The sequence below is a fragment of the Aethalodelphis obliquidens genome, unplaced genomic scaffold, assembly GCF_003676395.1.
Source record: "Aethalodelphis obliquidens isolate GAN/ISIS:26980383/991018 unplaced genomic scaffold, ASM367639v1 scaffold46, whole genome shotgun sequence".
Lineage (NCBI taxonomy): Eukaryota > Metazoa > Chordata > Mammalia > Artiodactyla > Delphinidae > Aethalodelphis > Aethalodelphis obliquidens.
This window is the reverse complement of record NW_020837990.1, coordinates 15,680,955-15,704,302: the sequence shown is the minus strand read 5'-3', so window position 1 is coordinate 15,704,302 and position 23,348 is coordinate 15,680,955. Positions and strand designations below refer to the sequence as shown.

General features: G+C 36.7%; 1 protein-coding gene across 1 annotated transcript in view; it reads right to left on the bottom strand.

Annotated features, from left to right (window-relative positions):
• Nucleotides 1–3,540: 3,540 nt before the first annotated feature.
• The window catches only part of CUNH11orf65 (chromosome unknown C11orf65 homolog), an 87,397-nt gene continuing 67,589 nt past the window's right edge, over nt 3,541–23,348 (bottom strand). Inside the window, 4 exon segments of the mRNA XM_027082392.1 lie at nt 3,541–4,477; nt 4,479–4,501; nt 6,883–6,938; nt 13,029–13,199. Of these exon segments, the coding sequence (XP_026938193.1) occupies nt 4,349–4,477; nt 4,479–4,501; nt 6,883–6,938; nt 13,029–13,199 (379 nt within the window). The 3' untranslated portion in view covers nt 3,541–4,348.

Genomic DNA, 23,348 nt, shown 5'->3' with positions numbered 1-23,348 from the left:
ACACTTTAACCTGGGTATCAAGAAATATTGTTGATGTTTTATACAGATGGCCAATAGGTACATGAAAAGGTGCTCAACATCGCTAATTATTAGAGACATGCAAATCAAAACCACAATGAGGTGCCACCTCACATTGGTCAGAATGTCTATTGTTAAAAAGTCTACAAATAACAAATGCTGGAGAGGGTGTGAAGAAAAGGGAACGCTCCTACACTGTTGGTGAGAATGTAAGTTGGTGCAGCCACTATGGAAAACAGTATGGAGGTTCCTCAGAAAACTAAAAATAGAATTACCACGTGAAATAAAATAGAATTACCAATAGAAATCCCACTCCTGGGCATATATCCAGACAAAACTATAATTCAAAAAGATCCATGTACCCCTATGTTCATAGCAGCACTATTCACAAGAGCCAAGACATGGAAACAACCTAAATGTCCATCGACAGATGAATGGACAAAGAAGATGTGGTACATATATACAATGGAATGCTACTCAGCCATAAAAAAAGAACAAAATAATGCCATTTGCAGCAACATGGGTGCAACTAGAGGTTATCATACTAAGTGAACAAAGTCAGAAAGAGAAAGACAAATACCATATGATATCACTTATATGTGGAATCTAAAATATGACACAAATGAACCTATCTATGAAACAAGCAGACTCACAGACATTGAAAACAGACTTTTGGTTACCAAAGGGGAAAGAAAGGTGGGAGGGAGAGATAAATTAGGAATTTGGGATTAACATATATACACTACTATATATAAAATAGACAATCAACAAGGCCCTACTGTATAGTACAGGTAAGTCTACTCAATATTCTGTAATAACCTATATGGGAAAAGAAGCTGAAAAATAATGGATATATGTATAACTGAACCACTTTGATGTAAACCTGAAACTAACACAACATTGTAAATCAACTATATCCCAACATAAAATAAAAATTAAATTAAAAAAGAAAAAATGGTAACTTGGACTCTATTAAAATTAAATACTTTTTCTCCTCAAAAGACATCATAAAAAAATGAAAACACCCACAGATTGGCAAAACAGTATCTGGTAAATGGTTTGTTTTTAGACTATATTAAAAAATCTTTTAACACAATATGAAATAAACAATTTAGAATTGGCAAAAGATTTGAATAGATACTTCACCAAAGAAGATACCAAGTGGCAGATAAGCATGTTAAAGATCTTCAATATCATAAGTCATTTAGGAAATGCAAACTAAAATCACAATGAGATGCTATTCACTATACATCCCCTAGAATTAAAACATTTGACAACACAAAGTGACATAAACCAAGTGGAGCTACTTAAGTTCATTGCTGGTGGAAATGCAAAATGGTACAGCCACTTTAGAAAAACAGATTCTTATAAACATTTGCTAAAATGACCATATTATCCAAGGCGATCTACAGATTCAGTGCAATCCCTACTGAATGACCAATGGCACTTTTCACAGTACTGGACCAAAAATTCTTTAAAGTTGTATGAAAACACAAATAGCCAAAATAATCTTGAGAACAGAGCTGGAGGAATCAGACTCCCTGACATCAGACTATACTACAAATCTACAGTAATCAAAGCAGTATGGTACTGGCACAAAAAAAGAAATGTAGATCAATGGAACATGATAGAAAGCCCGGAAATAAACCCCGGCACATATGGTCAATTCATCTACAACAAAGGAGGCAAGAATATACAGTGGAGAAAAGGCAGTCTCTTCGATAACTGGTGCTGGGAAAACTGGACAGCTACATGTGAAGGAATGAAATTAGAACAGTCTCTAACACCAAATATAAAAATAAGCTCAAACTGGATTAAAGACCTAAATGTAAGACCGGATAATATAAAACACCTAGAAGAAAACATAAGCAGAACACTGTTTGCTATAAATTGCAGCAATATTTTTTTGGATCCGTCTCCTAGAGTAATGGAAACAAAGCAAAAATAAACAAATGAGACCCAATTAAACTTAAAAGCTTTTGCACAGCAAAGGAAATCCTAACCGAAATGAAAAGACAACCTACAGAGTGGGAGAAAATATTTGCAAACATTGTAACTGACAATTTCCAAACTATATAAACAACTTATACAGCTCAATATAAAAAAAAACCCAATCAAAAAAAATGGGCAGAAGACCTACATAGACATTTCTCCAAAGAAGACATAAGGATGGCCAACAGGCACATGAAAAGATGCTCAACATTGCTACTTATTAGAGAAATGCAAATCAAAGTCAAATAGGTATCACTTCACACCAGTCAGAATGGCCGTCATCAAAAAGTCTACAAATAACGAATGCTGAAGAGGGTGTGGAGAAAAGGAAGCCCTCCTACACCATTGGTGGGAATGTAAACTGGTACAGCCACTATGGAGAACAGTATGGAGGTTCCTTAAAAAGCTTATTATAGAACTACCATATGACCCAGCAATCCCACTGCTGGGCATAGATCTAAAGAAAACCATGGTTTGAAAGGATACTGCACCCCATTGTTCATTGCAGCACTGTTTTCAATAGCCAAGACACGGAAGCAACCTAAATGTCCATCAACAGAGGAATGGATAAAGAAGATGTGATACATATATACAGTGGAATACTAGCCATAAAAAAGACAAAATAATGCCATTTGTGGCAACATGGATGGACCTATCATATTAAGTGAAATAAGACAGAAATAAATATTATGATATCACTTATATGTGAATTTTAAAATGACACAGATGAAATTATTTCCAAAACAGAAAGAGACTCAGACTTAGAAAACAAATTTATTTATTTACCAAAGGGGAAGGGGGAGGGATAAATTAGGAATTTGGGATTAACAGATACACACTACTACATATAAAATACACAACAGGGATCTACTGTATAGTACAGGGAACTATATTCAACATCTTGTAATAAACTATGGAAAAAGATCTGAATATATATATATCTGAATCACTTTGATGTACACCTGAAATGTAAAGCAAGTATAGTTCAATAAATAAATAAATAGATATTTAAACATATAGTTATTGTTTACCTCAGCAATTCCACTCTGAGTTATTTCCCAAGAGAAATGAAAATACGTATCCCCATAAAGACTTGTATATGAATGTTCATAGCAGCTTTATCCACAATGATCCCAAGCTGGAAAAAAACAGTTGTCCATCAACCTGCTGAATGTTTAAAGAAATTGTGGTATAGCCATGTAATGGAACATTAGCCATTCTAAAAGCAATGAACTACTGAAATATGCAACAAGAATGAATTTCAAAAGCATAATTCTAAAGAAGCAAGACCAAGAAAGACTACATATAGTATCATTCCATTTATGTGACATTTTAGAAAAGGCAGAATTGTAGTGATTGAAAGGAGATCAGTCCCAGGGGAATGGCATGGGATGGGTGGATTGACTGCAAAGATGTACAGTTTGGGGGTGATGGAAATGCATGATACCTTGATTGTGGTGAAAACTGCATAACTATATATATATATATATATATATATATATATATATATATATATTTGTCAAACTGAGTACTTACAATAGGTGAATGTATATGTAAATTATATGAATAAATCTGATTTTTTTTCTTAAATATACATTAGGTCTCTGACTGCTGAATTTTTTATGCTTGGGAGTATAAGCCTCTGGTCTGTTAGGATTGTAGACAGTTACAGTGTGATAAGTGTGATGATGGTTAGTAGTAGAGGGTTTTTATGGGAAGGTACAGTAATTCAGACTTGGAGGGTATGGTAGGCTTTGTTCCTTGACCTAACAGTCATCTCCAGTTTTCTATTCTTCCCACTGTGGAAGCTAAGAGATAGATTTTTGCTTTTCTGGCTCCTTTAGCTAATGGTGCCCCTGTAACCCAGTTTTGTTCAAAGATGCCTAAGCTGAATGGCACCAGGGATTCTAGTAAGGCTTTTGCATTCTAATAAAAGGAGAACTTGCTACACTGCCCTTTTTCTTTTTTTAATGGAGAAAGGGCTCTGCCTGATAGAAATGCACAAATAAAGAATGCTTCAAATAAAGAAGAAAAACAATCAGACTGAGGGTTTTTTTTGCACCTAAGTATAATATTTTTATTTAAGTATGATTGTTAGAATACTACAGTTTCGCAGAATACCGGGAATAATTTCTACATTTTCCATGGCTACTGTATTCAGTCTATTTCTGTTTAATCCTCCTTACTTTTAATTGGCCTAGATTCTGTGCCAAGAATATACAAGTCATTCCAGCCAGAATAAACTATCTCTGATGGAATCAGGGCTTGAAGGGTTAAAGCTCAGAAAAGAAATTATAGTTTATAATTATATATTTTTATATTTTTTATATAGTTATAATTATATTCCATAAGTGGAATCAGGCCTTAGTCTAGTAAAAGTTGGTCCTTCATAAATATTGTCAAATGAAGTAACTTCTTGTGTTCCCATTTCCTCTTCCAATATATCTTTATAGTCATATTTTTTTTTCCTGTGCTTGCTCAAACCTGAAACCTAGAGAGGAATGACAAATATTTAGAAAGATGCAAGATATGACAGGATATAGACTTATTCAATATGCTACTGCATTCCAGGTAAGGTCTATTCCACATTCCTTCTCACCACTCTTAGAGCAGATATCTTTATATCCTATTTAACCGAAACCGAAATAAATGTCCCAAATTCTGAGATCATCCTACTTTTCACTACCATATTTTATTGTCCATCTTTACAAAAGGTTCTGTAGGATCTGGGTTTGGGGTTTGACCTACTACTAGCTAGCTCTGTAATTTTTTTTTTTTTTTTTTGCTAGCTCTGTAATTTGAAGCAAGTTATTTAACCTTTGTCTCAATGTCCTCATCTATAAAGGGGGTAGATGGGGATAATAATAGCACATGCCTCAGCATATTTTTGTGAGAACTAAGTGTGATGGTGCATGTAAAGAACTTGGCATTTAGTTAGTACTCCACAATTAACTATCAGCTAACAGTTCTTTATTCACAAATGAAGAGAAGCCATTTCTCTCCCTAGAGCTAAAGTTTCCAAATTCTGGATTTGATTTCCTCATGCTTCTTGAAGAAGTGGCACACATTCCCTCCTCTTTTCAATGCCAGCATCTTCAATATATCACCTTGTACTGCCTTCAGTTATGATGCAGATCTCCATTACTTAAAATAATTTCACTTGCTCTTATGCTCCTTCCAATTACCATGCTGTATCTTTCCTTCTTTTCACAATAATCTTTTAGCTCAGTAATTTATATTATCTGCTTCCATTTTTGTACTTGTCATTCCTTTCAAGTACAAAATTCCTGCCATTGAGACTCTACTATGTTCTACACATTGGGAACTCAGTAGCAAACAAAACAAATAACTTCCTGCCCTCAAGTGACGACAGTTGCCTAAACCTGTTCTCCAGAAGGCCATCAACTGCATTAAACCCCTGAAGTGGAAACCACAGTGTGTTTGAGGACCAGGCTAGATGCCAGTGATGCCGGGTTGTGAGCCAGGGGGAGAGAGTGGGACATGATAAGGGTGGAAAGCTAGACCAGAGCCAGAGTGCCATGATAAAGTTAAGGTTTTATTCCAAGTGCAGTGGAAAACTATAAGAGGCATCACAGGTAGTCGTCGTTAAGAGTATGGGTTCTAGAGCTACCTAGTCTCAATTCAAATCCTGGCCCTCACAGTAACTGACCTTGAGCAAGTAACTTGGCATCTCTTTGCTTGTCTGTAAAATGTAGGTAATAGAACCTGTCTCGTTGGGTTGTTCTGAAGATCAAATGAATCAATTTTATAAAACACTCTAAGACAGCACTTCCACATGGTAATTGCTAAAGAAGAGTTTGTTAAATAAGTGTTTTGTTTTAATTATGCTGATTTAAATTTGTAGATCACTATCTGTTGTGTGGGGAATGGACTGGAGGAGTATAAGTTTAGAGACCATTGCAGAAGCCTGCAGAGGGATGATGGCAACTTGGACTGTGGTGGTGGCAATGAGTTGGAAATAAGTAGATAGGTTCAAGCTAATAATAGTTAACATTTATAGAGTATATACTATGTGCCAAGCACTATTCTATGCTCTTTACATATATTATCTCTTATTACCTCACAACAATATATGAGCTAGGTACTATTGTTATTTTCATTTTATAGATGAGGAAACTGACCAAGTAACTGGCCCAAGATCATACAGACAGTAAACAGTAGAGCCCAAAATCAAAACCAGGCAGTTATGAATCAGCACTCCATAATTATAACCTCTTTGTTTTACTGCCAATCACAGATGACAGTGGGACAGAACTCATACACTCAGATTATATGAAAACTATAATTAGGCTTTGGCTATGTTAGAATTATTGGTACTTCTGGAATAGCATTTATTTTGCCAAGTGAAGTTTGCTCATTAAAAATTATTACTGAGGGCTTCCCTGGTGGCGCAGTGGTTGAGAGTCCGCCTGCCGATGCAGGGGACAAGGGTTCGTGCCCCGGTCCGGGAGGATCCCGCATGCCGCGGAGCGGCTGGGCCCATGAGCCATGGCCGCTGAGCCTGCGCGTCCGGAGCCTGTGCTCCACAACGGGAGAGGCCACAGCAGTGAGAGGCCCGCATACCGGAAAAAAAAAAAAAATTACTGAAACATGATATGCAACATTTTAAAAGGAGAATTCATTTTTTTAAAAAAAACATGTTATCCAACTCTAAATAAAATAGAAAATTTCCTTCTATTCCCAAATAACAATTTTATGTATAAAGGCAAAAATGACTTGGCAAATTTATTTATGTCTATATACTGTGCAGAGTGCTGAAGTGTTTGTTAGGTGCTTAGAAATGTGTACATGTCTGGAAAGTATTGTTTTTGTTTATAAGAATTTCCCATTATTGCTAAAAAAAACACCTACTTTTGAAGTTAGCTGAAGAGTTGCTTGTAGCAATTTCCTTCCAGTTGGCAATGTACCTAAGCACATTACATAGACATTCATTAAATTAAATTGATTTATTAGTAAGTAATAAATTGATTCATTAGTACATACTTAGACTACTTCTAAAATTCTACTTTATCTATGAAATCTTAGATTAATGGTGACAAATTCACTAGTCCAAATGTTTAATTTCATTTTTTTTTTTTTTTTTTCAGTATGAGGGCCTCTCACTGTTGTGGCCTTTCCCATTGCGGAGCACAGGCTCTGGACGCGCAGGCTCAGCGGCCATGGCTCACGGGCCCAGCCGCTCCGCGGCACGTGGGTGGGATCTTCCTGGACCGGGGCACAAACCCATGTCCCCTGCATCGCCAAGCCCAAATGTTTAATTTCTTGACTTTCCCACCTCCAAGTAGCTCTCATGCACCTAAGGCAACCCATAGGACAAGGAGTTAGAGGAGTTATGAAAATGGTGCCTACCATCTACCACGTTGGTGCCCTTTGGCCTCCCACCAGCACATGTCTCCTCATTTTATCCCGTTCCATTCCTGCTAGATCATATCCTCAACTGAGTGACAACTAAGATGTTAGTTAACTTCTAAATTAAAAGTACGAATGGAAAACTCTGAGAGGAAAAAAGTCATGGGAAAACTACAGCAACAAAACTTTCTCCTTGGTTCTGGATTGCCAGACCTACTGTCTCTGACGTATACATTTAAATCATTTGGTTTATGATCTTATTAGAGAAATGGTGCTGTCTTTGCTGTGTCCAGTAAACATGAGATCATATTCAAGCAGGGTACATGCAGTTGCCATTTCAGTTCCCTAAACAGAGACTGAAATAGGGAGACAGATGTAGCCCGAGAAGAGGTAGATAGGGAAGGACAAGTATGATGAACTAAGAAGATGAGAGAAAGCTCCGAGGCCCAGGTTTCCTGTGACTTATTGCATCACATTTTGGTCTCTGTATCCCCCTTCCCCAAGCCTCCTTTCTTACAACTGTACCCAAGAAATCAGGTAAGGAGTTGATCACAGCAGGTGCTAAAATGAAGCTGGCTGAGAAAGGAAGAGGAGGATTAAAATTGTCATGTAATTCAGGAAACACTGATTTTCATTTGAATTATTTTACTTTTGTTAACTTTGTATTCCTGAATTTTTTTGTTATGAGAAGGTATATATTATGCAATGGTGTTTAATTGTAATAAAATACTGTGTCTAAGTCAGCTCGTTCTTGTTACTGCTACCTCTTGTTACTCCAAGAACTTTATTCTGTGGCCTTAAATGAGATAGTGCTGGGTCACTGTTAAGTGAAAAGATGCAAGATAATAGCAGGTGGTTTAAACCCTTTCCAGGACCTCTTAGTTGACAGTTCAATCTGGCTTAACCTTAAATTTAGGCAGACTTTGTGCTTTCAGTGGTTGCTCAGGAGCACTATGAATAGTGGGTGTCAATAATTCTGCTTCCTTAGATTCATATACTGAAAGATTTTCATTCCACCTTCAAGTTACCAAGATAAAGGACCTTTGATCAATTGTATGCTAAACCCTGACAGTCTGGGGCAAAAACTTATGCCATATTTAAGGTTGATCACTGACCCTGCTTTACCTGAGATCAGGATATGAATTTATTCAATTGTTAAAAAAGAACTTCTCATCAGGAACATGACAGCAGTAGCCAATGAGAAATCAAAGCTTTACAAATAGAAGCAACAATCTGATTATAGCCTTATCATGCTGTTTATATAATAGAGCTGATCTAAGAAATTTTTGAAATTTTTTTTTAGATACTAGCAAAGTGAAGTATATGTGGACTCTACCGTGGATCCCTCAGGAGTATAAATTTAATACCTTAATGGCCTGGGGAAAGTCCCTAGCCAGAGTGGCAACATAACTACCTGTCTTAGAAATCAAAGGGGCAGCTTCAGACATAGAAACTACCCACTGAGAGCTCTCACCAACAGGGTTAATAGAACGTCAGGAAATTATTTAAGATACCCCAGCTGCTGATGACTTAATGGGTTATGTTAAATTTCACATGCAGTTTCAAAAAATATGAAGATCCTAGAAGAGGAACATCCATCTCGCTAGAGAATACACCCCTGAAAATGCATCAGGCTGAATGCCAGCAGTAGGCAGAGTAGCCACTATGTGGCATTGTAGGTGACTCAGTAACAGCAATGCAGGCATTGCTTTATGTTCTAAGCACCTACAGCAATGTATCTCTGGATACTACAGAATTTGCAACAGTACTCATCAGTGTCCTTGAGTCCAAGAGTGAAGTTGGCTCTATCCAATCCATTCTTCAAAATTATAATAATATTGTACTCAATTGATATTGTTGCCCTGTGCATCTGAAGTTGTACATGGTTTCTTCCCAGGAGAGCATCCATCTGTCATAACAAGGGGCTAGCACAAAAGCCTTTGGGAAGAAACTGGTTTGTATCATTCAATATCAGTGTTCAACACATGTATGTCATTCTAATGGTCCAACTATCAAAAACTGTTTATAGATTTTGAAGGATACTCTCCAAGGAATTAGTGGCTACCAATTCTTCTGAAGGGAAAAATGACTTTGAAATTCTCATCAAATAAGGTATTATAAAGCCAGTTACAAATATCTAGACAACTACAAAGATCTAAGAGGGAAGTAGACTGTGGAGACCATAAATACACTGGGAAGAAGGTGCTGTCCTAATGTCTGCTCTCAGCTAGGGGAAGGTCTTTGCAAATTCTTGTCTTGCCTGAGATAATCAGTAGGCTGTGGTCAGTAATACTACTGAAATATTCCCAAATAATCATGCTGGATTCCATTTGAAATTTTTGTTGTCTAGAGATCAGTAGAAAAACTTGCTTTCTAACAATTCCAAGTGGGTGCCAAATTATGCTCAAGTCAGAGAACGAACTGATAGAGGTTGTACATAATTTGGAAACATGAGGTATCTGCATTATTTATTTATTTATTTTATTTTTATTTATTTATTTACATCTTTATTGGAGTACAATTGCTTTACAATGTTGTGTTAGTTTCTGCTGTATAACAAAGTGAACCAGCTATATGTATACATATATCCTCATATCCCCTCCCTCTTGCACCTCCCTCCCACTCTCCCTATCCCCCCCTCAGGTGGTCACAAAGCACCTAGGTGATCTCCCTGTGCTACGCAGCTGCTTCCCACTAGCTATCTATTTTACATTTGGTAGTGTATATATGTCCATGCCACTCTCTCACTTCATCCCAGCTTACCCTTCCCCCTCCCCGTATCCTCAAGTCCATTCTCTACGTCTGCGTCTTTATTTCTGTCCTGCCCCTAGGTTCATCAGAACCATTTTTTTAGATTCCATATATATGTGTTAGCATGCAGTATTTGTTTTTCTCTTTCTGACTTACTTCACTCTGTATGACAGACTCTAGGTCCATCCACCTCACTGCAAATAACTCGATTTTGTATCTTTTTATGTCTAATATTCCATTGTATATATGTGCCACATCTTCTTTATCCATTCATCTGTCAATGGACACTTAGGTTGGTTCCAGGTCCTGGCTATTGTAAATAGTGCTGCAATAAACATTGGGGTACATGTCTCTTTTTTGAATTACGGTTTTCTCAGTAGTGGGATTGATGGGTCATATGGTTGTTCTATTTTCAGTTTTTTAAGGAACCTCCATACTGTTCTCCATAGTGGCTGTATCAATTTACATTCCCACCAACAGTGCAAGAGGGTTCCCTTTTCTCCACACCCTCTCCAGCATTTATTGTTTGTAGATTTTTTGGTGATGGCCATTCTGACCAGTGTGAGATGTTACCTCATTGTGGTTTTGATTTGCATTTCTCTAATAATTAGTGATGTTGAGCATCCTTTCATGTGTTTGTTGGCAATCTGTATATCTTCGTTGGAGAAATGTCTATTTAGGTCTCACCATATCAAAGCTAGATGTATTTATCCCATTATATATAGAGTATATGATACCAAAAAACCACTTCAAGTTTTCCTGGTTTATTCTGTTTTTATCCTTTTCTCCATGAAGGGAAGCCATTAGGAATCTTCTTCACCTACCAGAGAAGGGTGTTAGGGGATGATAGTGGGGAAAGTCTTGTGTAGACTGAGATGCTCATTTATTTCTTCCCTTTGAACTGAATTGTTTTATTCTTTTGTATTCCAGTAGTGATAGAATATAGGTTACTGGGTGTGGATTATTTTGTAATCTTTCACTGAAGCTAGCTGGCCCTTTGCTGAATTAGCCAACTGTATAAGGCAAAGGCAGAGCAGGATTTCAAAAGCTTTCCTGAGAGAATTCTCTATCCTGCCCTCATAAGCTCATTCAAAATGGACCTCCCCTACCTCTCTCTCCTTTCTTTACCATCTTAGGAAAGGAAAAAGTACAGCATTATGACTCCTTTCTTTGGATGTCATTTCTTGCATCATTATTACCATCTGTATGTATTCAGTGCCTCAGAAACCACAAATGTACTGTCTATAAGGAATCCCAGTACTATGCTCTGGACAAGATATTGGGGTTATTGAGTCATAAAATCTTTTCACTATTTATTAAAAAAATATTTTAGCACATCTACTATGGGTGATTAGCTCTTTATTCCTTCTTATCTTTCTTTTTTATTTTTATTTTAATTTATTCTTCCCATAATTATCTTTTTTTCTATTATTCTTGTTTTCTCATTTTCCTTTTTTCTTAGTCATTCTTTCCCTTTTTTCTTTGTTTCTCTTATCTTTCCTTTTCTCATTGTTCTCTACTTCCTCTGGCCTCTTTTTTCTGGTCTATTTTTCAATGGTGGTCAACCTAATTTTTCCTATTTCATGTTCTTATCTCCCTCTTCCAAATGTCTTCCTTTTTCTTTTGTTTCTTTACTTACACCATCTTTATTTTTCCTTCCTCTTCATCCATGCAGTATTCACATTCTTTATTGTAGCTGAGTAAATAGTGAATATTTTTAAAGCTTTATTGAGATATAATTCACATCCCATAAAATTTGTCCATTTAAAGTGTACAATTCAATGGCTTTTTAGTGTATTCACAGAGTTGTGCATCCATCACCACAATCAATTTTTGGACATTTCATTACTCCAAAAAGAAACTTCATACCCCTTAGCCATCACTTCCCAATCCCCACAAATCTCTAAGCCCTAGGCAACCACTAATCTACTTTCTGTCTCCATATAATTTGCCTATTCTGGACATTTCATATAAATGGAGCCATACAATTTGTGGTCCTTTGTTATTGGCTTCTTTTACTAAGAAGGTTCATCAGTGTTGTAGCACGATCAGCATTTCTTTTTATTGCCAAATAATATTCCATTGTATGGATATATCACATTTTAATCATCAGCTGATGAATAGATTGTTTCTAATTCTTTGTTATTATGAATAATGATATTATGAATATTCATGTACAAGTTTTTATGGACATGTGTTTTCATTTCTCTTGTGTATATACTGAGGAGTAGAAATGCTGGCTTGTATGGCAACTCTATGTTTAACCATTTGAGGAACTGCTGGATTGTTTTCCAAAATGGCTATACCATTGTACATTCCCACTAGCAGTATATAAAGGCTCCAATTTCACCACATCCTTGCCAACACTGGTACTATATGTCTTTTTAATTATAGCTATCTTTGTGGGTATGAAATAGGATCTTATTGTGGTTTTGATTTGCATTGCCCTGATGACTATATGAAGTATTTTTAAATTTCCATCACACAAAATAGCCTAAAAATGTTTTTCAAGGGCCGAAGTATGTCACTGAAAAATTATAATTTTTTAATGTCCCACACAGGAAGATTGGTGAATATAGGCTGAGGAAATTCTTTATATTATTAATTTCATGTTCTTAGCCTTGTTTCTATATCCCAAAGTAAGAAGTAAAGCAGACTTAGACTAAGGCATAAGAATAAAGTCTGTTAATAAAGAACACCCAAATATATTTTTCTTTTTTCTACTTTTAGATCATCCCTTTTTTATCTTTCTCCCTCATTTCCTCTTATTTTCTTTCTAGACAGATAATAAATATTCAAGTTGTTTTTTTGAAGATTCAACATGGGAGTAGGAAATATTAGAAAGAAAAATATCTGATGTCTGCCCTCGCTCCCCAAGAATAGCAACATGTACTTACTCATCAAAGTTGAGTGTGTTTGTCCAGTTCAGCACTTCATCCACTTCCCATTCCATCACAGAATCTATTCCACCATCTTCGATAGCTCTTATTAGCCCTTTTGTTGCTGTGTGAATTAAACCTAGAGTTTCATGATTTGTTGACTTACCCTTCAGGTTTCCTGTGTAGTACCTACATAGAGGAAAGGAAGGGAGATATAAATCCTTTGAAATATGTGACTGCTAGTGGATGCAGTTAATCTGTATTATTGCTGTGAAACTATTTACAAAGTAAACCAAGTTTTCATCCAATTTAATTCAAATACTGCTAAGCCAAGTTGTATGTGATGGCATCGTCTGGAAAAAACAAAAGAACTTAATCAGCCACACTAACCAGAGAAGCCTCATTTCAAAATCACCTCTCAGTAAGTTGTACTGTTGTGATACAAAGAAAAGCTAAGTATTAAATCACTGAATCATAGAATTATAGAGTCAAAGGATCTTGGAGATAACTACCCCAATTGTTTCATAGGTGATGCAATAAATCCTGGAAGAGTAACCTTTACAAAGTCATGTGGCTAATGGCAGATAGGATGCAAGAAGGGAAGGGGAAAAAGGAACGAGAGTAAGAGGTAAAAGGAAGAGTGATATTAACATCTTCTTTTGTGTCAGGTACTTTTTATACATAATTTTTAATTCTCTTTAAAAAGATAGCTTTTTAGTTTTTTTGTCACAGTTATTTTTATTCCCATTTTATGAATGAGAAAATTGAGACTTGGAAAAGTTAAGAAATTGTTCAAGATCATGTAAGTAGTAAACATGTATATATCAGAACCAGTATTCAAATCTGACTCCAAGTCCAGACTCCTTTGGCACACTGTTCTATCTTATATTAATCTGAGCACATAAATGAATGCACCCACCAAACATGAGCTAAGTAGAGAGAAGTTAGTACCAGGAATATTAAAATATACTGGGGTTTTTAGTTTGTTTGTTTGTTTTCCATTTTAAGGTCTACATTGGTATTCCTTTCTAAAGGTTAACCTATTCTGAAATTTTGTATTAATTTATTAATTTGACACTCATTTATTGGAAGTGGCTTAGAGGTGGTGTAGAACAAGGACTGGTATCAAACTACCTGGCTTTGAATCTTGCTTCTGTAATTTACTAGCTATATAATCTTTGCCAAATAAGCTAGCCTTTCTGGTCATGTGTCCTCTTCCTTCAAATGGTGATCATAATACTACCACCTCTGCCTATGTTATCTTCTAGGAGTTTTATGGTTGTAGATCTTACATTTAGGTCTTCAATCCATTTTGAGTTCATTTTTGTGTATGGCATAAGGAAATGTTCTAATCTCATTCTTTTACTTGGAGCTGTCCAGTTTTCCCAGCACCACTTATTGAAAAGACTGTCTTTTCTCCATTGTACATTCTTGTCTCCTTTGTTGTGGGTTAATTGACTGTAAGTGTGTGGGTTTATTTCTGGGCACTCTATTCTGTTCCATCCATCTATGTGTCTGTTTTTGTGCTAGTACCATACTGTTTTGATTACTGTAGATTTGTAGTATAGTTTGAAGTCTGGGAGAGTGATACCTACAGCTCTGTTCTTCTTTCTCAAGATTGATTTGGCAGTTAGGGGTCTTTTGTGGTTCCATATAAATTTAGGATTATTTGTCCTAGTTCTGGGGAAAATGTCTTGGGTATTTTGATAGAGATTGCATTAAATCTGTAGATTGCTTTGGGTAGTATGGTCATTTTAACAATACTAATTCTTCCAATCCAAGAACATGGTATATATTTCCATTTTTTTTGTATCATTTTCAAACTCCTTCATCAGTGTTTTACAGTTTTTAGAGTATAGGTCTTCACCTCCTTGGTTAAGTTTATCTCTAGGTATTTTATTCTTTTTGATGCAGTTTTATATAAGTTATAGCAGGTGTTTTGGATATGTCTCCTAAAGTAAAAGAAATAAAGTCAAAAATAAACAAATGGGGGCTTCCCTGGTGGTGCACTGGTTGAGAGTCCACCTGCCGATACAGGGGGCACAAGTTCGTGCCCCGGACTGGGAGGATCCCACATGCCGTGGAGTGGCTGGGTCCATGAGCCATGGCCACTGAGCCTGCGTGTCCAGAGCCTGTGCTCTGCAACGGGAGAGGCCACAGCAGTGAGAGGCCCACATAACGCAAAAAATAAAAATAAAAAAATAAAAAATAAATAAACAAATGGGACTTAATTAAACTTAAAATCTTTCCACAGCAAAGAAAACTATCAACAAAATGAAAAGGCAACCTACTGAATGGGAGAAAATATTTGCAAATGATATGACTGATAAGGGATTAATATCCAAAATATATAAACAGCTCATACAACTCAATATCAAAAAAACAAACAATGCAATTTAAAAAAAGAACAGAAGATCTGAATAGACATTCTTCCAAAGAAGACATACAGGTGGCTAACAGGCACATGAAAAGATGCTCAACATCGCTAATAATTCAAGAAATACAAATCAAAACCACGATGAGATATCACCTCACACCTGTCAGAATGTTGATCAAAAAGTCTACAAATAACAAATTTTGGTGAGGATGTGGAGAAAAGGGAACACTTGTACAAATGTAAACTGATGCAGCCACTATGGAAAACAATATAGAGGTTCCTCAGAAAACTAAAAATAGAACTACGATATGATCCAGCAATTCCACTGCTGGGTATATATAATCCAAGTAAAATGAAAACTCTAATTTGAAAAGATACATGCATCCCAATGTTCATAGCAGGGTTATTTACAATAGCCAAGATATGGAAGCAACTTAAGTGTCCAAAGTGAGAGAGTGGCATGGACATATATACATTACCAAACATAAAATAGATAGCTAGTGGGAAGCAGCCACATAGCACAGGGAGATCAGCTCGGTGGTTTGTGACCAGCTAGAGGGGTGGGATAGGGAGGGTGGGAGCGAGGGAGATGCAAGAGGGAAGAGATATGGGAACATAGGTATATGTATAACTGATTCACTTTATTATAAAGCAGAAACTAACACACCATTGTAAAGCAATTATACTCCAATAAAGATGTTAAAAAAACCAAACAAACAAATGAATGGATAAAGAAGATGTGATATATATATATATATATATATATATATATATATATATATATATACAATGCAATATTAGCCATAAAAAAGAATGAAATTCAACTGTTTGCAAAAAGATGAATGGACCTAGAGAGTATTATGCTAAGTGAAATAAGTCAGACAGAGAAAGACAAATACTCTATGTTATCACTTATATGTGGAATCTAAAAACTAAAACAAGTGAATGTATATAACAAAAGAGAAACAGACCCACAGATATAGAGAACAAACTAGTAGGTTACCAGTGAGGAGAGGGAAGGGGGAGGGGCAACGTAGGGGTAGGGGATTAAGAGAGACAAACTACTATGTATAAAATAGATAAGCAACAAGGATATATCGTACAGCACAGGAAAATATAGCCATTGTTTTATAATAACATTAAATGGAGTATAATCTTTAAAAATATTGAATCACTATGTTGTACACTTGAAACTAATATAATATTGTAAATCAATTATACTTCAAAAAAATCCACTACTTCCTCCTAGCTTTCTTGAGAGGTTTAGAAGTGTAAATCCCTGTAAAGCATTTAGGACAAAGACTAGCACATAGTAAACATTCAATAAAAGAAGGCTTATATAATCCTGTGGCAAGAAATAGGACAGTGACAAGATATGTCCCTGCACTCATGAAGTTTCTGCTTTGTCAGACTTTAAATGGATATAATCCATGAGATTAAAAAAAAAGGAACAGCATCCAGGTTTCCAGCTCTAATCTTAGGTGTTTGTATATTTGGGAAGGTAAAACACGGAGGAATTCATAAAAAATGCATTCACCCCCAGCCTTCCAGCATTTTTGATTTCTAAATGCATTTTTGTTGTGGCATGAGAATTAATTAATAAATCTGGGCCACTGGGTACCATCATTCGTTCATTCATTCATTTAAAACATGGGTGTCTATTATGTTCAGGGAATAGAGAATATCTATTTTTGCTCTCATACTTTGCTGAAAGAGAATTATAAAACTTATTTCAATAATGTAATTCTGTTTTGAACTCTTTAAAAATTAGTCACTATTGAGTGGTCTATAATAGTCATAAAACAAGTTAGCAAGCACGAACAGAATTTCAAATACAATAGTGATCAGAAATAAAGATCGCTTTATAATACTCATAACTTGTTTTATAAATAGAGTGGTATTTTAAAAAGAAAACAAATACAATACAAAATTTGACTATAAATAATATTGCAATATATTCACTTTAAAATGTTCTCATATTTTTTCTAAACTAAAAAATTTAATGTTTAAATTTTTAAATTAAACTTTTTCTAAATATCATGACAGGGAGAGAAGTTTAAATGCAAAGACCTAGTAAGAACCAAGGTTGAAATTGGAAATGAGGTCAAGGAGAGCTAAGATCTGTAGGTACACAGGAAAGGAACAGATGTGAAAATCAGAATTCTTTTAGTAAGACAGAGGTTAAAAAAAATCAAGGTTTTGTTGATTTTGTTAACTGTTGATTCTCAGCAACAGTCAAATGGAAGGGTTTAAATGCCATCAATTACCAAAGCACACAAAGTAAAATTTCTCATTCATCCCCTGCAACCTTACAAAAAGGAAATGACACTCAGCCATAAGGATTAATGCATTCATTCATTCAGCAAGCAAGCAACATATATTCATTAAGCATCTACTGTGTCTGAGGCCCAGTGCTAATTAAGAAATAGAACAGAATCTCTGTTCTTTAGGCACTAAAAGTCCTAGTGGAGATGGCAGACAAATATACAGATAATTGCAAAAACATGACAATTGAGTATATAGAAGATCTATGGGGCACATCAAAAGGAAGTGCTTAACTATGTCTAGGTATGTCAGGGAAGGCTTCAGAAGGAGATATTTGAGCCAAGTATCAAAAGATGAAGATCTTGTTGCCATGTAGCTGGAGCCAGAAAAGAGCAACCTAAGGATAAAGAATATCATGTGGGATGTAGGTGATGGGGATTCCCTAACATGTTTCAGGTAAGGAAATGATTTATGTTTTAAAAAATCACCTCTGTCTTTATAGAGAGATGGAGAAGATATTAGAGACAAAGAGACCAATTAGGGCTTCCCTGCTGGTGCAGTGGTTGGGAGTCCGCCTGCCGATGTGGGGGACACGGGTTCGTGCCCCGGTCTGGGAGGGTCCCATGTGCCGCGGAGCGGCTGGGCCCGTGGGCCATGGCTGCTGGGCCTGCGCGTCCGGAGCCTGTGCTCCGTGACGGGAGAGGCCACAGCAGTGAGAGGCCCGCGTATCGCAAAAAAAAAAAGAGACCAATTAGAAGGACTTGGCAGGTGAAGTAGAGTTGAGAATGATGAGATGCTACAGTGGGGAGTGAGAGAAATGTCAGACTTGGGAGATACTTTGGAAGCACAGTTAATAGAACCTAATGACAGATTACACGTAAGAGCTTATGAAAGGTAAGAAGGCTAGGACAACATCTACATTTCTGGCTTGGATGACTAGATAAGCTGAGGCCAGGAGGAATACTGAAAGGAAACCACTTTTATGATGCGAAAGATAAGAAATTCAGTTTTGGACCTGTTGAGTTTGAGATGGAAATGGCCATATAATTAGAAATACAGAGCTCAGTTATGGATGAGGATTGTTTTGAGAATAAATAAACATAGGAAAGAGAGAAGAAATAAAAAAGATTATTATTCATGTGCATTGGCTTATTACTAGATGGCTCCCAGCTGGTGCTATACCTGAGCTTCAGCAAGTCTTACCACCATTCTGTCAAAGCCAGCTGTTTCTAGGTAACGATGAGTGTATTTTGTTGTTCTGAGCCCATTACCACAATTCCTTTGCTGTACATGGGTCTCCTGGTTGTAGATAATGTTGTATGTAATAAAATGATGATGGATAAGGCATTCCATAATGAATGGTATTGCCATCCCTGTAACCCTGGCCACTTTGGGCAATCACTGAGTAGTGGCGGAAAATGCTGACATCCACGGGATGGATCATCTTATCCATCTGACTACTGACAGCTTTTTGCCTTATCTAAGCCCTTTGGAGGACATTCACAAGGACGCCAATATATTTAGTGCCCATTCTGAGTATATCTCTCCCCAGACCTAATCACGTTTTCCAACTTATTTCCAAGTCCCCAATCAGCTGAGAAACTTTTAGCTACTGCCCACAGTCAATAAGATCCCAACCCCCCTTGTATATGAAGTGGAGCTTCCTCCAGTTGTGCTCACTGGGAGAATATCCTTTCACCATTTTCTGGGCCAATTGAGGGATTGTAATCTAGTGACTATCTGGTTTTGGATGTTGCCAGCATCCTGTGCAGATCCACAGTGAATTAGACCTAATATACTCTCCCTCTGTTAACATGTCACAAGTGACTCCTCATGAAGCCAGAAGTATGGAGATGAACAGGAGTCAATGTAGCATAAGTAGGTGTTGAAGAAGTCTGGGCCACCTGCCCATACAGCTTACCTTTGGGCTTCTGGACCTTCTCAGACCCATTCTCATATATATACATCTACTTTATACTGAAATGATGCTGTATACTCTGTTTTACGGTTCAATGGATTAGATAAAATCCGGGTCAGTTCATAATCACATAGCACTTGGTATCCTACTGACAAGCTTCCAGTCTCTACCAGGACCCAGTAGCAAGCCTGGAACAAATTTTCAAATAATTTTTGACAGAGACGGGCACTACCTTCCTCCTAAGCCCTAGAGGTGTGTGCTATGATCTTCCTATTAGGGCTCTTTAGAAGCTCCATACAGTTTTTCACTGTCTGCCAGAGACATTTCCAATACTGTTGGGACTGCTGGGCTATAAAGCCCAAGTGGTAGGGCAGCTTGACCACATTGTGAACCTGCTATCATGTTTTTTCTTACACCATGTCCCACTGGCACCTGCTAGCCTTATTAATTACCTAGTAAATGGGTTGGAGCAGCATGCTCAAATGTGGTATATTTTACCTCCCAAATCCAGAGAGTGTTGTGTGTCTTCAAGGTGCAAGGTACAGAATCTTGTCTCTCACTTTAGAAAGGATATCCCAAAATGTTTATAAGGTTCATCTATGTGACAGACCCTTAACTTTTTGCCGAGTTTATCTCCCTCCTTCTAGTGTGTATTTGTCCTGTTAAGTCATCTAGGGAGTTGTCATTTTCTACTCACCATGTGAGTAGAAAGGTCACCAGCGTAAAGGACAAATCAGTATAAGGTCACCAGCGTAAAGGACAGGCATGATGTCTTATGGGAACTGAGATACCATGCCCCTGGGGACAAGAGCAAGAAAGCTGACATAGCTCTGAGAGAAAGATGTAAAGATACACTCTGTTATTTCCATGTAAATGCAAACTCTTCTCTTTTTGTTTACTGATCAGGATGGGAAAGAACACATTTGCCAGGTCAAAAGCAGTCTAACAGATGCTAGGGACAGTGTTGATTTGCTCCATTAAAGAAACCACATCTGGAGGAATCTTAGCTGCAATTTGTGTCACCACCTGACTTCTACCACTTCAAAGTTCCATTATTCCCAGTGAACTAAAGGAACCAATTCCATCACAATTTCCCCCACTGTCATCTTCAGTCTATAACCACCACAAATTCATCAAGAATTCTGCTGCTCCCCTAATTTCTTAATAACCTGATGAAGAGGGTATCCTCTGGGTCGAACTGCGGTTATAGCCAGTGGGTGGCTAAACATATTGCACATAACAGGAACAAACATATGCATTCCCCAAGCCTTCAGAAATCCTTTTCTACAGTATACTAGAGAAGTTCAGGCATTTTGTAACTGTAGAGCTTTGGCTGAATTCAGGCTTTGATGAGCCAAACTAACAGACCAAGCACCATTTCTGTTGTTGTTTTGGTTTGGTTTGGTTTTTTTTTGGCTGCACTGTGCTGCTTGCAGGATCTTAGTTCCCTGACCAGGGATAGAACCCGTGCCCCCTGTGGTGGAAGCTCAGAGTCCTAACCACTGGATCTCCAGGGAAGTCCTTAAGCACCATTTATTTCTGGATACTCAAGCTAGCACATTAAATCCCTAATCTCAGGTGAGTGTGGCCATATCAATAAATTCAGCTCAATCAACTTCTGAACACCTTAGAATCCACATTCACACATGCTTCTGAGCTCCTGGCAATACGGATTGGTAAATTCTCGAAACTCTTTTGGTTTATAAATGTCATCTCCTCCTGGAGTAGATCTTGTTCCTCTCTGTCTGGACTGTCCTGAGATACGTCTCAGTGTGGACTGGAGGCATTGAGGAAATGGTTGTGGGGAAATCCTAAGGAGAATCAGCATAAGTGTGTGGGGCAACTGAGCCAGGTGCAGTCATTGAAAGGCCTTTATGCAGAGAAGGGCTGGTTTCCTCAAAACAGGGAGGAGGGTTTCCTCCATCAGCAGGAGAGTTTGAAGGCTCAAGGTTCTCAGCTTTGTCTATGTCTGCCCAAATATCCCCATCCCAGTTCTCAGCGTTCCACTTCTTCCCCACTAATGTCCTTAGCTAGCTTAGTGCACAAGACCTGTCTAGGTCTTTTGATTGCACTGCAAGCACTATGACTTTGTGACCCTTTCAACTTGCCCTTGGATTGCCTCCAACTCACCCTGCAACCACAGGAGATGAAGGATTACTCCATGGAGATCTTCTGATTGTCTGATCATGTTCTTAAATTTTTTTTTTTAAACTTAGTGAGGTATAAGTGATATATAGTAGACTGTATTTAAGCTGTACAATTTGAACAGTTTTGACATAAGTATACACCTGTGAACCAATCACTATAATAAAAAAAACAAACATATCCATCACCCCCCAAAGTTCCTTGTGCTACTTTGTTATCCTTCCCTCCCTCCTTTCCCCCACCCTCATCTCCAGACAATTACTCATCTGCTTTGTGTCATTCTAGATTTCTTTGTATTTTCTAGAATTTTATGTAAATGAAATCATATAATATGTACTCTTTCTTGACTGGTTGCTTTCATTCAGCATCATTATTTTGAGATTCATCCATGTTGTTATGTATGAACAATTCCTTCCTTTGTACTGCTGAGTAGTATTCCTTTGTATAGATATATCACAATTTGTTTATCCATCGACATTTGGGTTGATGGGTTGTTTCTGGTTTTGGGCTATTAGAAATAAAGCAGCTATCAACTTGCATTACAACCTTTCTGTAGACATGTTTTTATTTCTCTTGGGAAAATATCTGAGTAGAATGGCTGGATTTAATAGTAGATGTGTGTAACTTGTAAAATTAAAAAAAACCTGTCAAACTGTTTTCCAAAGTGTGTGTAACAGTTTGCATTTGCTCCATATCCATGCCAATAATTGCTATGACAGACTGTTTTAGCCATTCTAGTGGTTGTGCAGTGGTATCTCATTACAGTTTTGTTTTGCACTTTCCTAATGACTAATGATGATAGTCATTAGTTCACTTGTGCTTTTTTGCTATCTGTATATTCATTGGTAGAGTGTTCAGATCTTTTGCCCATTTTAAAATTAGGTTGTATTCTTATCATTGAATTTTGAGGGTTTTTTTTTACATATTCTAAATACAAGACTTTTACCATGTACATATTTTGCAAATGTTCTCTTCCTGTCTGTGACTTGCATTTTTATTTTTGCAAAAGTGTTTTCAGGAGAGCAAAAGCTTTTAACTTTGATGAAGTGCAATTTAACAATTTTTTCTTTTATACTTCATGCGTTCTGTGTCCTATTTAAGAAATCTTTGCCAGAAACAAAGTCACTAAGATTTTCTTGTTTGCTTACTTTTGGATATTTTATGGTGTTAACTCTGATTTTTTTAAGGTCTCATAAAGTGTTTTTATTTTATGATATTTTTCAGATATATACATACTTTTCACATTATTTTCCATTATAGGTTATTATAAGATATTGAATATAGTTCCCTATATTATACAGTAAATCCTTGTTGCTTATCTATTTAATGTATACGAGTTTGTATCTGTTAATCCCATTTCCTAAATTATCCCTCTCCACACTTTCCCCTTTGGTAATCATAAGTTTGTTTTCTATGTCTGTAATTCTGATTCTGTTTTGTATATAGTTTCATTTGTATTATTTTTAGATGCCACATATAAGGGATATCATGTAATATTTGTCTTTTCTCTGTCTGACTTATTTCACTTAGTATGATATTCTCTAGGTCTATCCATGTTACTGCAAATGGCATTATTTTATTCTTTCTTATGGCTAATATTCCATTTTATATATATATATATATATATATATAT